The following is a 15,000-nucleotide window of genomic DNA, read 5'->3' as shown; positions in this document are numbered from 1 at the left end:
ATTGTTCCGATAGTTTAGAGCCAGTGTTACTAAGTTACCATGCGTCATTAGGAAGGAAGTAACGTTACGACTGTTGAAGAGTATTCTGGTCGTTTTGTAGCTAAACTGAGCTTTATTCATTTATTTTATGTCAACGTATACATATTAACAGGTCTAATAACCAGACGTAATTACGGGCTTGATATGACATTGTTGTAATGGTCAATATTTGGCGTTGGTTTGGGAAAGACCATGACAACAATCAGCCGATAATACTTTGAGTTATCAGACCTTAAATTTGACATTAAATTCGGCTTTTAGGCATCTGGTTCGTTCCGACAGAACTCATTAAAACTTCAACCGACGTCTACTTATTTGCAGGTAATATAAGTAGACGTCGGTTGAAGTTTTAATGAGTTCTGTTTCTTTTACTTCAATTTTGCCCGTTTATTTTGACTTTTACCCTCTCCTTACCACCTACTGGAATATCGTCACATTTGTGACCCATCGTCTCAAAACGGTATTATGTCGGGACGAACCAGATGCCTAAAAACCGAATTTAATGTCAAACTGGTCCAAATTATACATTGTTGGCATTCGCACCCTAAAATATGGTATCCGTTCTCCTTAATTAATCATATAAACTCAACACAAGTCTGATATTTCGGGCTATAAATTCAATTTTCAACATCTTAACCAACCCGACTTAATACCGGTTTGAGGCGAAGGGTCACATATCGTCACATTTGTTACGATGCAGCCGTCACTTTTCTCATCCAGATTTCTTTTATTTTTGCTATAGCTATAAAAAAAAACTTGACATTATGTAATAGAGCCCATAATGGCGAATAATATTATGTACAGAATGTTCTTGTTGCTTTTTGGTTTGAGTAAGAAATGTCTGTTTTTGTGTTGGATGGGTGGGTGTGAAGTTTTGGGGAAAATTATGAAAATGACAGGTAAGGAGAGGGTTAAACCAGACCTCCCAACTATTACGAAAAAATCGTAGAATTAAGAAAATTTGGCGCCAATAGGATTCAATAGTCTGATGTCACGCCGCCCGGCAATGGCGGCCATCTTGGTTCTAAACAAAGAAAATTATTAGTTTTTATTCTTCATGCTGGCTAGAACTTTTCATATGCCTTGTGATCAGAATGTGTAAAAGTCATAACATGATCAAATTTATGTGTTTTTCCCCCCTGGATACGCTTTTATGCTCGCCGGGAAATATTTCATACGGGCGTCCGCCATTGTTCCGATCGTTTAGAGCCAGTGTTACTAAGTTACCATGCGTCATTAGGAAGGAAGTGACGTTACGACTGTTGAAGAGTATTTCAAAACTTCATGAGCATCTCAAAGTCATTGAAAATTATTTATAATGAAAGTTGATGCCATACTTCATACTTTCAAGGAATTTGAAGTGTTATTGAATCCTTGCCTTGTGTTGGTAGATTGTTCACTTTAAAGTTGATTATATCAAGTACATTTTTTCTCTCCTAGAAATTACGAAAATTGAATTTTCACGTAGGTAGGTCTGCATTAAACCCCGTCCTTACCAACCATAGGAAATCGTCACATTCGTTACGATGTAGCCAACATTTTTCTCATTCTGATTTCTTTTGTACATCAAAATATTTGAACAAAAATGTTTGCTATAGTTGGAGTATATTTACACGGTGCTAAAGAGTTCGTTTAGCAGAAAAAATATGTATAGCAAGAACTAACAGATTTTGTGTTTGAGTGAAATATATATTTTTTTTGTATAGGTTGGGGGTGACGTTTTGGGGAAAATCCGGAAAATGGCGGTAAGGAGAGAGTAAAACTCTGCTTTTGCATTTAGTTATGTCTACAAAATGCCAGATTGACTCTTCACAATTTAGCTTATAATTGTTTACATTTACAATCTACAGGCATACTCACAACTGCATTCTGGTTCGACCCCTCTAAGCTGTCCATCGACGCCGCACGCCCTCTGAAGGTCACCGGAAGTGTGATACAGATTGGCATTGCAAGCAAACGTCATGACGTCACCACTATCAATGGCGCTGTCAGATGACGTTCGGTGGTAGGTGGTACTACTGGGTTGCTGGCATTGCGCTTGACCTTGGAGAGAAAGTTGAATAAAAATTATAGTCGGAGAAAGATCATCATCGATCGTGGCCTGTGCTCTTGAGCACGTTGCCGGTCAGCTGTCTCCACGAATCACGATCCTCTGCGGTGCGCATGAAATCTGTGTTGCTTTTAAAATCACATTTAGCCATTCTTAGGTTATTTAAATAAGTCATTCTTTGTCTTCCTCTAGCTCTCTTTCCTTCGATCATCCCAGATGTTACCAACTTTTCTATTCCGTCTCTTCTCCACACATGTCCCAGAAACCGTAAGTACCTCTTTCTGATGGTATCGATCAATATTCTTCCTTTTCTCACCTTTTCCAACACTTCCTCGTTCGTATACCTGTCTATCCATGATAGCCTCAACTATCTTCTATACACCCACATCTCAAGTGCCTCTAACCTCCTCGTACATTCTTTGTCAAGCGTCCACGTTTCACAATCGTATAAAGATAATGGAAGATAAATTATTATCATTGCGACATATACAACAATCCCTACCTTTTTATCACCCGTGGAGCAAAAGTATCAAAAAATAGTTTTATAAATTCCCTTTATTCATCCCATACACGAAATTTGTCTCTGTCCGAAAAAAAATTGTTATATCGTCTAATAGATAGTATGCAGATGACGTCACTCAGGCCTTTGTTATTGTTTTTGCCATCCGCGTTTGTGAGTTGTTCTCACTAAACTGTATTAACCAGACTATAAAAGTTCATGGTTACACAGAGTTTGTGTGTTGGTCCATCATACTTCCGGATGGCAATGTTGTGAACTCCTTGGCCAAGCGCATTCTATCTATAGGCGACATGTCCCGTCTTAGATGTTAAGTGTTGCTGTTGGCCAGGGACCCCTTGTAAAGCGCTTTGAGCACGTCTAGGGGATATATCGCTATATAAAAGCTCAATTTAAATTTTTTTTTAAATTCTCAAACCACAACCCCCCTCCTCCCCATCTCCCACCCCCCTTCCCAAAAATAAATAAATAAATAAATAGAAAACCAACGCCCCCCCCCCCAAAAAAAAAAAAAAACAAAAAAAAAACAAAAAAAACAACAAAAAACAAAAAAAAAACAAAACAAACAAACAAAAACAAAAAAAAAAAACAAAAAACAAACAAACAAACAAAAAAACAACCCCCCGCCCCTCGAAAAAAAAAATAACAAAGAAAACCCCCAAAAAATCTTGATCTGTTATTAGCGCAATATCAACCAAATATGCTCAAAGCATTTTACAAGGAAGCAACAGTGAATAATATTATGACGGCCTAAGAACACTCACCGCTGCTTCTACAGAACCCGCAGGATTTCTCACAGTACTGCAAGGCCACTTCGTAGCTTTCGGCCCGTCGACAGAATACAGGGTCGCTGTCCAATGTGCTGGCACAGAACGTCGACTTGTCTTCACACACCGAAACTGTGGGAGGAAGGGGGGGGGGGAAGAATACATGACGTCATTTCCTGTATCAAGATTATTGAATCTTATGATAAAAGTGACCCATCGTGTCATGTCAACATGGAATTGTGTCCGGGGGTCCAAGATATAAACAAAAGACACTTAGATAACCACGCCTCTCGGACAATGGGAGCGATCTATATTCATGTTTTCGTCCAACTTAGTCATTGGTCACATGATGTGTTGCTGTACAACGATTGGACATTTCTCAACAAATGTAAACACTTTGTTTTGTTTTTGAAGGTTGTAAACATACCGATGTGTCAAGCTGAACAAAATGACCAATCGTGATCAAAAACTGAACACTTTTCACTATGTGGGTCACGTTGAGCACATAAACCAATGTGACCAATGGCCTTGAGCACATGGAAATGTAATATAGATCGTGCCCATTGTCCTAATGTAAACAAGGGGCAGAGATTGGTGAATATAGCAAACTACACATGTTTTACTATCAGTAGTATGTGTCAAAGCAAAATACCCACTGTTCTACCGCTTGATCAATAGAACCAACATAGAAAACAATGTGTAAACTTAAACTTTTGTCATATTATTGAGAAAATCGTGTGATAACTAGTCACCCATTTTGCGGTATATAAGCAATGACGATGATCAGAGAGAGAGAGAGAGAGAGAGAGAGAGAGAGAGAGAGAGAGAGGTCGATTTCATTCACGTTATTGTTTATATACAACCCGCTATGTTTGTCCGAGCACGTGTGAAGGTGTGTCACACACTTCATGTTTTGATTGGTCAAAAATCTATTGATTAATAGATAGCATGCGCTTGGCTTAGAAGCTCACAACATTGCCATCCAGAAGTATAACGGACCAACACATAAAACTTTGTGTAACCATGAACTTTTATAGTATGGATAATACAGTTAAGTGAGAGTTACTCATAAACGTGCATGAAGCAATAACAAAGACCCGAGTGAATTCAATTTCATTCTATCTATAGATAGTATGCAGATGACGTCACTCAGGCCTTTGTTATCGTTTTTGCCATCCGCGTTTGTGAGTTGTTCTCACTAAACTGTATTAACAAGACTATAAAAGTACATGGTTACACAGAGTTTGTGTGTTGGTCCGTTATACTTCCGGATGGCAATGTTATGAGCTTCTTAGCCAAGTGCATACTATCTATAGATAGTTCGAAGATGACGTCACTCAGGTCTTTGTTATTGTTTTTTGCCATCCGCGTTTATGAGTAAAGCTCACTGAACTGATTAACCTGACTATAAACGTTCATGGATACACACAGTATTGTGTGTTGGTCCGTTATACTTCCGGATGGCAATGTTATGAGCTTCTTAGCCAAGCGCATTCTATCTATACTTACGAGTAGATCGTGGTATCTCACAGAATGTTCTAGAAAGGGCCAGGTTACAGCTGGTGGGCAAGAATTTCCCTGCATTCCCACTCGTGTCGTATTCCCAAATCATCACGACGCATCCATGATCCGCCTCATCATCCAATACTGAAGACAGAAAAAACATTTTTTTAAATTGAGCTTTTATATAGCGCAATATTCACTAAACGTGTTAAACGCGCTTTACAGGAGCTCCCTGGCCAACAGCAACATTTAACATATAGGACGGGACATGATGACGCCCGTAAGCGATATTACATTTTTTTTTTGGGACAGAGACAACGCTGTTAACGGTCAGGTATTCGTTTTACACATGAGTACGGTGAGAGAATGTGAGTAAAGAACCTTCTCCAAGGACTCAACTATACACCGAGCGAAGCTCGAACCCAGGACCTTCCGATCCGAAAGCGAGTGTCATACCACTAGACCACATTCATAGCTGCACAAGAAAGGACATGAATGAAAGTAAGCACAACACAATACGTGACAAGCCTTTATAAAATATGGCGCTTTGATTTTTGTAATGGGTGAATGACCAGGAAGAGTGCCACAAAGATGTGAAGTTTGCATCCCACAGGGGGCAGCGTGGCTCAGCGGTACTGAGTTCGATCATCCGCCACTGCGCTGTGTGGCCTTGAGCAAGTCACCTCGCCCTAGCTCAAATAAATCGCGGCGCTGTGGTCCGGCTGAAGCCTGGGTTATTCCAGTCTTTCCTTGGAATAGACCCTAGAGAAAAATTTCCCCAATGAGGATGAATAATGGGAATTTTACTTATTAATATTTTATATACTATTTAAATGAAACATTGTGATGCTCATCAAACAAGGGAAATTCATGGAAATGCGCTATATAAATGTTCATATTTATTTTAATTATGGATTGAAAGATAGAAATAAAAATACCAACTTCTTCTTCTTCGTTCAGCTTATCCCGCATTTTGCAGGGTTGCCATAATGAATGCCACATCTCCACGCATCTCAGTTCAGAGCATCCTCTTCCTCCAGGCCAAGTTCCTTCATATCATCCTTTACCCTATCCAACCATCTAGTCTTTGGGCGTCCCTTTTTCCTCTTTCCCGCTAATTATAAGTCCAATACTTTCGTTCCCACTCACCCCCTCTCTCGTCTCTTTACATGTCCGAACCATTTCAATCTATCTTCTCTCAACCCAGCCCTTTATGGAAGTGCACAACCCAGCACCTTGTGAGGCCGATCACAAGCCTGGATAAATGGGGACTGTTTGCTCAGGAAGGGCATCCTGGCAGTAAAAGCTCAAGCCACAACTAATGAATGAATGAATAAATAAAACTACAGTAGACTCCGGATAAGACGATGCCCAGGGGAACAGCGGGAAAAAATCGACTTAACCGAAAATCAACTTAACCGGAGTGTAACCAAAATGAGCAAAAATGCATGTGAACAAAGCAAGCCAATCTAGAATAAGTATGGCCCTTCATGTTGCGCTTTTCGCTGACGTTGCTTGGTCGCGTTGAATTGACCAGAGAAGTAGAGGTCCCGGTAGTGGTCATCAGAGGCTCTTTCTTATCCCCAATAATAGCCCCAAAGAGGAATCAGAATACATAAAAAGCTGAGAGATCAAAAACTACCAACTTACCAGCATCTGAAGACCAGTCTAGGTAGGGAGCTGCTACACTGTGGTTGTCATATTGAACCCATTCCCCGTTGACCATTTTGATGTTAACCCAAGAACTCCCGTACACGCTGGAGGAATGCAATGAAGGATGGGATTATATTATAGTTATATAATCAATGAGGAACTTACATGTGATGTCCAAAAAAAACCCAAACAAAAACTGGTTCCAATCTCAAAGGAAGCGTAAAATCAATCTTCCGGACGACTGGATACATACATACCTTGTGTAATTGGATTCAATAGTCTGATGTCACGTAGCCCAGCAACGGCGGCCATTTGGTTCTAAACTAAGAAAATCGGTAATGTTTATTCTTCATGCTAGCTAGAACTTTTCATACGTCATGCGATCAGAATGTATAAAAGTCAAAACATGATCATATTTATAATGTTTTTCTCCTCTGGATACACTTTTATGCTCGTCGGAGAAATTTTTCATAAGGGCGTCCGTCATTGTGCCGATAGTTTAGAGCCAGTTACTAAGTTAGCATGCGTCATTACGAGGGAAGTGACCTTACGACTGTTGAAGCGTATTGATTTTTTGGTTTCAGACTGATGGCATTTTATTTTCTAGTCTAAATAATAAATGCCTCGTCGTCAATAAACATCATCCATCTTCCCTGTGTGTGGCTATGTGGTCTAGTGGTATGACACTCGCTTTCGGATCGGAAGGTCATGAGTTCGAGCCTCGCGCTCGGCGCATAGTTGAGTCCTTGGAAAAGGCTCTTTACTCACTTTCTCTCACCGTACTCAGGTGTAAAATGAGTACCTGGCCGTGAACAGCGTTGTCTTTGTCCGAAAATTTGTTATATCGCCTAACAGGCGGCATGTCCCGTCCTACATGTTAAATGTTGCTGTTGACCAGGGACCCCTTGTAAAGCGCTTTGAGCACATTTTGTGGATATTGCGCTATATAAAAGCTCAATTTTTAAAAAAATGTTCCCCTCTTTTACGTCTCGTAATGCTAATAATCTGCATATACATCCTGCTAATATAATAGTAAAATCGATCGGAAGATTAGAAGGAAAGACACAGGGAGGAATCATGTGTACAATGTATTGATACGTAGTGGAGAGAGAGAGAGAGAGAGAGAGAGAGAGAGAGAGAGAGAGAGAGAGAGAGAGAGAGAGAGAGAGAGAGAGAGAGAGAGAGAGGGATGGTAAAATTATTTTAGATAAGATATGTATAAATTTGTAATTTTAAGGGTTCTTTAAAATACACACACACACACACACACACACACACACACACACACACTTATACATATATATGTATATATATATATATATATATATATATATATATATATATTCAGACTGACACACACATACACACACACACACTCACAACACACATATATATATATATATATATATATATATATTATATATATATATATATTATTGTATATTTATATATATATATATATGTGTGTAGACCGGTCTATAGGCTGGTTTTCCTAAACTCGCTAAGTCGATTTCCCTACATTTTGAGATTTTCCATCTATTAGACAAATTGAAATGTAAATTCTATTTTAAACATCAATTGACCCAAGAATTTCCCTATATTTGTTTGCATTCGAAGTTTATATATTATAAAATAACAAGCCGAATGGGAAATTTCAGGGGAAATAAGCCTCAATATCTCAGAATGGGAAAAACGGAGTCAGGGGAAATAATCCTCAATATCTTAGAATGGAAAAACGGAGTCAGGGGAAGTAATCCTCAATCTCTCAGAATGGGAAAAAACTGAGTCAGGGAGCTTTGTAAAACCACTCTTCATAATATATTTGTGTATATTTATAACAGCATGAATACCTGGGAATGGTTGATAAGGTTTTAAATTCCCGGATGACATCCACGTCCGTGGAATTCCTCAGCACAAATAGACGTCCACCATAGATAGCACAGGATTCATCAGCCTCATCCACAAACACGAGATCAGGGGTGTACAGGATGCAACGGTCACCGTAGGGGGTCCATCCTGTTGGACACTCTAGAGGAGGAGGAGGAGACCAATGAAATACCACGATAATAGGAATCAGTAGTCTGATGTCACGTCCGGCCAAAAAAAAAAACAATAACGAGCTGCTCGGTTCTAAACAAAGCAAATCATATGATCAGAATGTATAAAAGTTAAAACAGGTTTAGATTTATACTGTTTTTCTCCTTTGGATACACTTTTATGCTCGTCGGAGAAGTATTTCATAAGGGCGTCCGCCATTGTTCCAATAGTTTAGAACCAATTACTAAGTTACTAATGCGTCATTACGAGGGAAGTGACGTCACGGCTGTTGAACCCTATTGGTGACTGTGATTGTCACCGATCATGTCCCCAAGTCGTGTTAAAATGACGGCTACTCATAAACAGGTCTGACAACCCAAATTAATTGTTTTTGGGTCCATTTATGTAATAGGACCTCTCAAACCAACACAATATTTTGTCCATTGTAACATCGTTAAAACAAGCCAGCCCATTATTTGCGTTCAATCATGAGACCTGCATATATGGGCACGTCGTTTATTAAACAAAACAACAACAACAACAACAAATACAACAACAACAACAACAACAACAACAACAATAACAATAACAAAACAAATAAAATAACCCCCAACAACATAAAAAGTAAAACAAAATAAAGAAAAATAAAGTACAAATCATTTTTTTTAAACCCACAAAAAAGACAAAACAAAATAAAACCAAAAAAACAAGAAAAAGAAGAAGAAGAGGAAGAAGAAGAAGAAGAAGAAGAAGAAGAAGAAGAAGAAGAAGAAGAAGAAGAAGAAGAAGAAGAAGAAGAAGAGTCTCACCAGCGCACGCTGAAGCAATGGTTGGCCACCCATTTTGTGTACACTGGATCTCTGTGGGGTTCTCTTCGACAAGGTGAAGGTCACAGTTGTAAGATACTAAATCCCCTACGTTGTAGCTGGTCTCGAGCGTCTGGGTTGGGGTGCCATCGCTTGGAGTATCGGGGGTTCCACATGTACCTGTGGGTGCGGGGGGGGGGGGGGGTGGGGTTAGTGAGGGTGGGGTCGAGAGTTTGTAAGATGTTAAGATTAACGGCGATGACCAAGTGACACTGTCAATCAGTATCCGTAAATCGACATGACTTTTCTTCTTCTTGTCCCCGATCTTTTGGTGTACCACAGGGTTCAGTTCTGGGACCCTCATTATTCATCCTTTATATCAGACCATTAGGTGACATCATCTCCAAATATTTGATTGAATTCCACTTTTATACAGACGATACCCAACTACTGTTTCCCATTAATACCGAGAATTATCTCAATGTTATAACGGATTTAGAAAATCGTATCTCTGAGAATAGTGACTGGATGTGTTGCAATAAAACTCAGGTTAAATGAAAAAAAAAATAGAGGTGTTGCAAATTACAAGACGGGGCCACCTGGACCTTTCCACGCTCAACCTGAATCTTTCTGATTCTGTAATTTACATCACTAGGGAACCTGTGATAAACCTAGGAGTTTTATTTGATACCAAATTAAACATTTCTACCCATGTCACTAATGAAACTAGATCCTGTAATCTTTATATTAGATCTCTTGGTGCTATTAGAAGGCTTCTTCATAATAATAATTCTAAACTTCTTGTTGTCTCTATGATTTTTAGCCGCTCGGATTATTGCAATAGTTTGCTCTATGGTTGTAATAATAATATCAATAATCGACTCCATGATACAGAACAAAGCAGGGGAGTGGACTGTAATTGATTTGACTTTACCTGTGTCGGTGTTGTAAGCTACGTTGAGATTCAGACTGCAGGATTCCGCACACTTGAAGCGTTGTAATGACTTTGTACAAAACTGGGCGTCGTTGGCCTTGAGGGCAGCACAGTTGGAGAGGCGGTCTTCTTCATTCACTTGATGGCCGAAGGAAAAATATAAAAAGATATGATTTTGTGGTGCTTTAGTTTTGACGGCGAAGAGGAGGAACACGAGGAACAGGAGGAGGAGGAGGAGGATGTTGAGGAGGAGAAAGAGGAATGGGGCGGGGGGGGGGGTGATGGGAATGGTCGTCTTCTTTTTATAGAAGAATGTTGAAAAATGACGTGATTGTATTGGAGACGGAGGAAGCGGAGAAGCATATGGAGATGGGGTACGAAGAGGCTGAGGAGGAGGAGGAGGAGGAGGATGGTGAAGAGGAGGAGGAGGAGGAGGAGGAGGAGGAGGAGGAGGAGGAGGAGGAGGAGGAGGAAGAGGGGGAGGAGGAAAAGTATACGAGAATAAAAAGAAATAAAAGAGCAAAATAACAAAAACATTATCTACGATACAAAACACCCCCTCCCCCCTTCTCCCAACACACGCACAAAGTGAATAATCTGCATCCAATCATTTCTCATTATAATATACAAAGACTCACAATCGTTGCACACGTCACAATAGGACCTTTTGCACACGTTCCTATCCACGGATGTATAACACCAAGGCCTCTCCATGGCATCGCCGGGGTTACGGCAGAAGTTGGAAGATGACAGCAAGGACACGCTCTCGGAACTGAGGAGGTTAAGATAATTCAACTGCTGTTACCTACAATAATATATTATATGAACTGCGATATCGATTACTAAATCAGTATTTAGCTACGAATAGATGCAAGTCTTGTATAGAGCAGTAAAGTTAGGTGCCCCAAACGTAAACACGGTCTAGAAGCACGTGGCAGACCACATGTTCCTGTCTTGACAGCTCACGTTCCAATGTAAATTATAGAAAAAAATAACCTTTAAAATTTGGCTGTTATGTGGCAAAAGAAACACATATTCATAAATACTCGATCATGCATCAAATAATGTCTAGATATGGATATTTTATGGAACAAAAGGTAAAATTTTCTAAAATTTATCAAAAGTTACAGTCTATCTATTTTTAGACCAGAGCAAATTATTGCGCTGGTGTGAACAAAACGAGAATTATTCGGAGCCTGATTTTCATAATAATTTAGCCTTATATTATTATTTCTGCAACTGTTAGATTTTATGTAAACATATTTTCAATACTGAAAGTGTATTGCCTACAACTCAAACTACAAAATTGGGAGACCTATATTGTGCGTAAATTATTCCGGTCCCTAACGGAAATCACTAGCAACTTGTTATTGTTTACGTTTGGGGCACCTAACTTTACTGCTCTATTCACCGCCAAATCACTGCTTGATGACGTCACTGCTCGATTATTCATTGTACTTGCAAACACAGACCGCGAACACACAACAAGTATTTGGACGACGTCCATGGACACTATTCCAAGTCTATCGTATAGATAGAACAAAGATGACGTCAATCAGGACTTGGTTATTGTTTTTGCCATCCACGATTATGAGTACTTCTCACTAAACTGTTTGAACCAGACTATAAAAGTTCATGGTTACACATAGTTTTGTGTGTTGGTCCGTTATACTTCCGGATGGCAATGTTATGAACTTCTTAGCCAAGCGCATACTATCTATAGATACTGTGCGGTTGGCTAAAAAAAACTCACAAACGAACCATCCAAAAGTATGACGGACCAACACGCAGAACTCTGTGTAACCTTGAACGTTTATCGTCTGGTTAATACAGTTTAGTGAGAATTACTCATAAACGTGGTTGGAAAAAACAGTAACAAAGATCTGAGTGACGTCAACTTCGTTAATTCTATAGATAGAATGCGCTTGGCCAAGGAGTTCACAACATTGCCATCCGAAAGTATAACGGACCAACACACAAACTCTGTGTAACCATAAACTTTTATAGTCTGGTTAATACAGTTTAGTGAGAACAACTCACAAATGCGGATGGCAAAAACAATAATAAAGGACTGAGTGACGTCATCTTTGAACTATCTATAGGAATGTTAACAAGAAAGTCTGAGGGCAAATCAAAGCGTGGCCATCGTTAACTTACAGCCTGACACTTGAACCGTGGCCTTCGTAAAGTTATAGTCTGACACTGACAAAAAAATGACGTCAAAATGCAAGTCTTTTGCCACAAAAGAAAACAAATCGTGAGTTGTATTAAATAGTTCAACCAATGAAATAATTTATTTCCATGAGCTGTACTAACGACAACTCACTAGAAGGTGCAAAAACCAAATAATGACGTCAAAATGCTAGTACTTTTGGATTTCAGTGTCAGGCTATAATTAACCGGTAGATAACCACGCCTCTCGGACAATCGTCATCATGTAAACAATGGCAGTGATTGGTAGACACAGCAACCTACACAGGTTTTACTATCGATGGTATGTGTTAAGTGAAACCCATTGTTTTACCGCTTGATCAGTAGAAACAGCACAGAAAACTATGTAAACTTAAACGTTTTTAATCTGCTCGAGAAAACCATGTGATAACTAGTCACCCATTTGTCAATATAAAAACAATAACAACGATCCGATGGAGGTCGAATTCGTTCACGTTATTGTTTATAAATAACCAACTATGTTTGTCCGAGAACGTGTGAAGGTGTGTCACAAATTCCATGTTTTGATTGGTGAAAAATCTACAGGTTAATATAACGATGGCTACGCTTGAACCCACTAGGACTTATAGTTTGACGTCATTTATGCAGCGTCTAGTAAGTTGCCGTTAGTAGAGCTCAAAGAAACAAGTGATTCCGTCGGTTGACCTATTTAATACAACTCACGATTTGTTTTCTTTTGGGTCCAAAGACTTGTCTTTTGACGTCATTTTTTGGGTCAGTGTCAGGCTATAAGTTAACGATGGCTACGATCAAATCCGTCTTACTATTCTTTTATGAACTTTTCTTTGCTTCACTTATATTATGTAGTTCCCATCATTGTTATGCGTTTTCCTTAGATTAATAAAGTAGTAAAAAGTAAGTTCCTTAGAGCTATAAAATGGGGTATTTATCTCACTTTCTGTAGGTTAAACGACCAGCGCTTACATCACAAAATATTCGCAGTCTGATAGTCAAGAGCAAGCATGGGCTTGATTTCATATAATTTTCATGGACAATGGATGGTGTGACCCACTCACAATAAATAATAGGACAGAGTTGGGAGTATTTTTATTTACATCTATGATATGCATCTATTTATATCTTACCCCGGACAGAGTTGGGAGTATTTTTATTTATATCTATGATTTGCATCTATTATATCTTACCCCGAGTATGGGAAATCTTCACAATGAACAGCATCGGCCCATGGCACACATTCTTCAAATGACTCCGACACGGCCTTCTGGCCACCGTAGGTCCTGCCTCTGCCGTCATAGCAGTTTCCTGTGTGTCGTTAAGGAATGCAAAATGAGTTGGTTTTTTTCCCTTCTTTTTTTAAAATTATGGGACCCAGTCTCAAAATTTATGAAATATGTTTAATTTTATACTTGAGCTTTTATATAGCGCAATATCCGTGGCGTGGCGTGCTTACAGTATAAGGTGGTGCCAGAATCAGAAGAAAATGACTTAAAACGTGCTATATTTGTAAATACAAAAGAAAGAAAAAAATGTAAAGAAAAGACTTACTCAAATAAATATGAGGCAGTGTATACCATTTCTCAGTTTTATTTTTTTTTAAATGCTGTAATCCATTTTTAAAAGATGGATGTGGTGCCAGGCACCAAACCAACCAATATAGCCACGCCCCTGCCGCCCGCCATATCCACTTAATGCGCTCAAAAGGCTTTACAAAGAGTCCCTGACCAACAGCAACACGTAACAAGTAGAACGAGACATGACGCCTGTTAGGTGATAATATACCAATATTTAGAGACAACGCTGTTAACGGCCAGGTACTCATTTTACACCTGACTGCGGTGAGAGAAAGCGAGTTAAGAGCCTTTTCCGAGGACTCAAGAACTATGCGCTGTGCGAGGTTCGAAACCAAGACCTTCCGATTCGAAAGCTACTGTCATACCACGAGACCACATAAGTCCTGGGTTCGATCTTCGCTCGGCGCATAGTTGAGTCCTTGGAAAAGGCTCTTTACTCGCATTCTCTCGCCGTTCTCAGGTGAAAAATGAGTAACTGGCCGTTAACAGCGTTGTCGCTGTCGAAAAAAAAGGTGTATTATCGCCTAACAGGCGTCATGTCTCGTTCTATATGTTACGTGTTGCTGTCGGTCAGGCACCTTTTGTAAAGCGCTTTGAGCACGTTTAGTGGATAATGTTCTGTATAAAAGCTCAAGTTTTTTTTAAATTATAAATTCGATCGATTGAAATTACCCTTATCTTGCCAAAGGGGGGGGGGGGGGGGGGGGGCGAAGTGGCCGAGTGAGTTTAGCACTGCGCTGTAATTAAGAAAGTCCCGGGTTCGAGCCCCGCTTCAGGCACTTTCGTTTTTTTCCCTTGGGCAAGATTATTAACCTCTAATTTGCTCACTTGGACAACATGGATGATTCCTGTTGACATCAGACATCATGGTTGATGAATTATCTATATTCCTTCATGGAATGCCTAGGCGATGGGATCTTAACAACGCCA

At 39.6% G+C, this 15,000-nt stretch overlaps 1 protein-coding gene across 1 annotated transcript in view; it reads right to left on the bottom strand.

The window, feature by feature from the left end:
* LOC144976633 (uncharacterized) overlaps window positions 1-15,000 on the bottom strand; it is a 65,828-nt gene that overhangs the window by 13,313 nt on the left and 37,515 nt on the right. Inside the window, exons 19-27 of the mRNA XM_078920931.1 lie at window positions 13,684-13,801; window positions 10,945-11,078; window positions 10,307-10,444; window positions 9,376-9,552; window positions 8,380-8,557; window positions 6,527-6,633; window positions 4,883-5,020; window positions 3,371-3,505; window positions 1,900-2,082 (exon numbers count right to left, since the gene is read on the bottom strand). Coding sequence (XP_078777057.1) covers window positions 1,900-2,082; window positions 3,371-3,505; window positions 4,883-5,020; window positions 6,527-6,633; window positions 8,380-8,557; window positions 9,376-9,552; window positions 10,307-10,444; window positions 10,945-11,078; window positions 13,684-13,801 — 1,308 coding nt within the window. The remainder of the gene's footprint in view (window positions 1-1,899; window positions 2,083-3,370; window positions 3,506-4,882; window positions 5,021-6,526; window positions 6,634-8,379; window positions 8,558-9,375; window positions 9,553-10,306; window positions 10,445-10,944; window positions 11,079-13,683; window positions 13,802-15,000) is intronic.

This window comes from Berghia stephanieae, chromosome 7 (assembly GCF_034508935.2).
Source record: "Berghia stephanieae isolate SIO BIC M18660-M18661 chromosome 7, UCSD_Bste_1.3, whole genome shotgun sequence".
NCBI lineage: Eukaryota > Metazoa > Mollusca > Gastropoda > Nudibranchia > Aeolidiidae > Berghia > Berghia stephanieae.
Note: the sequence above shows the minus strand (reverse complement) of the source record. Positions and strands in the feature narration are given on the sequence as shown.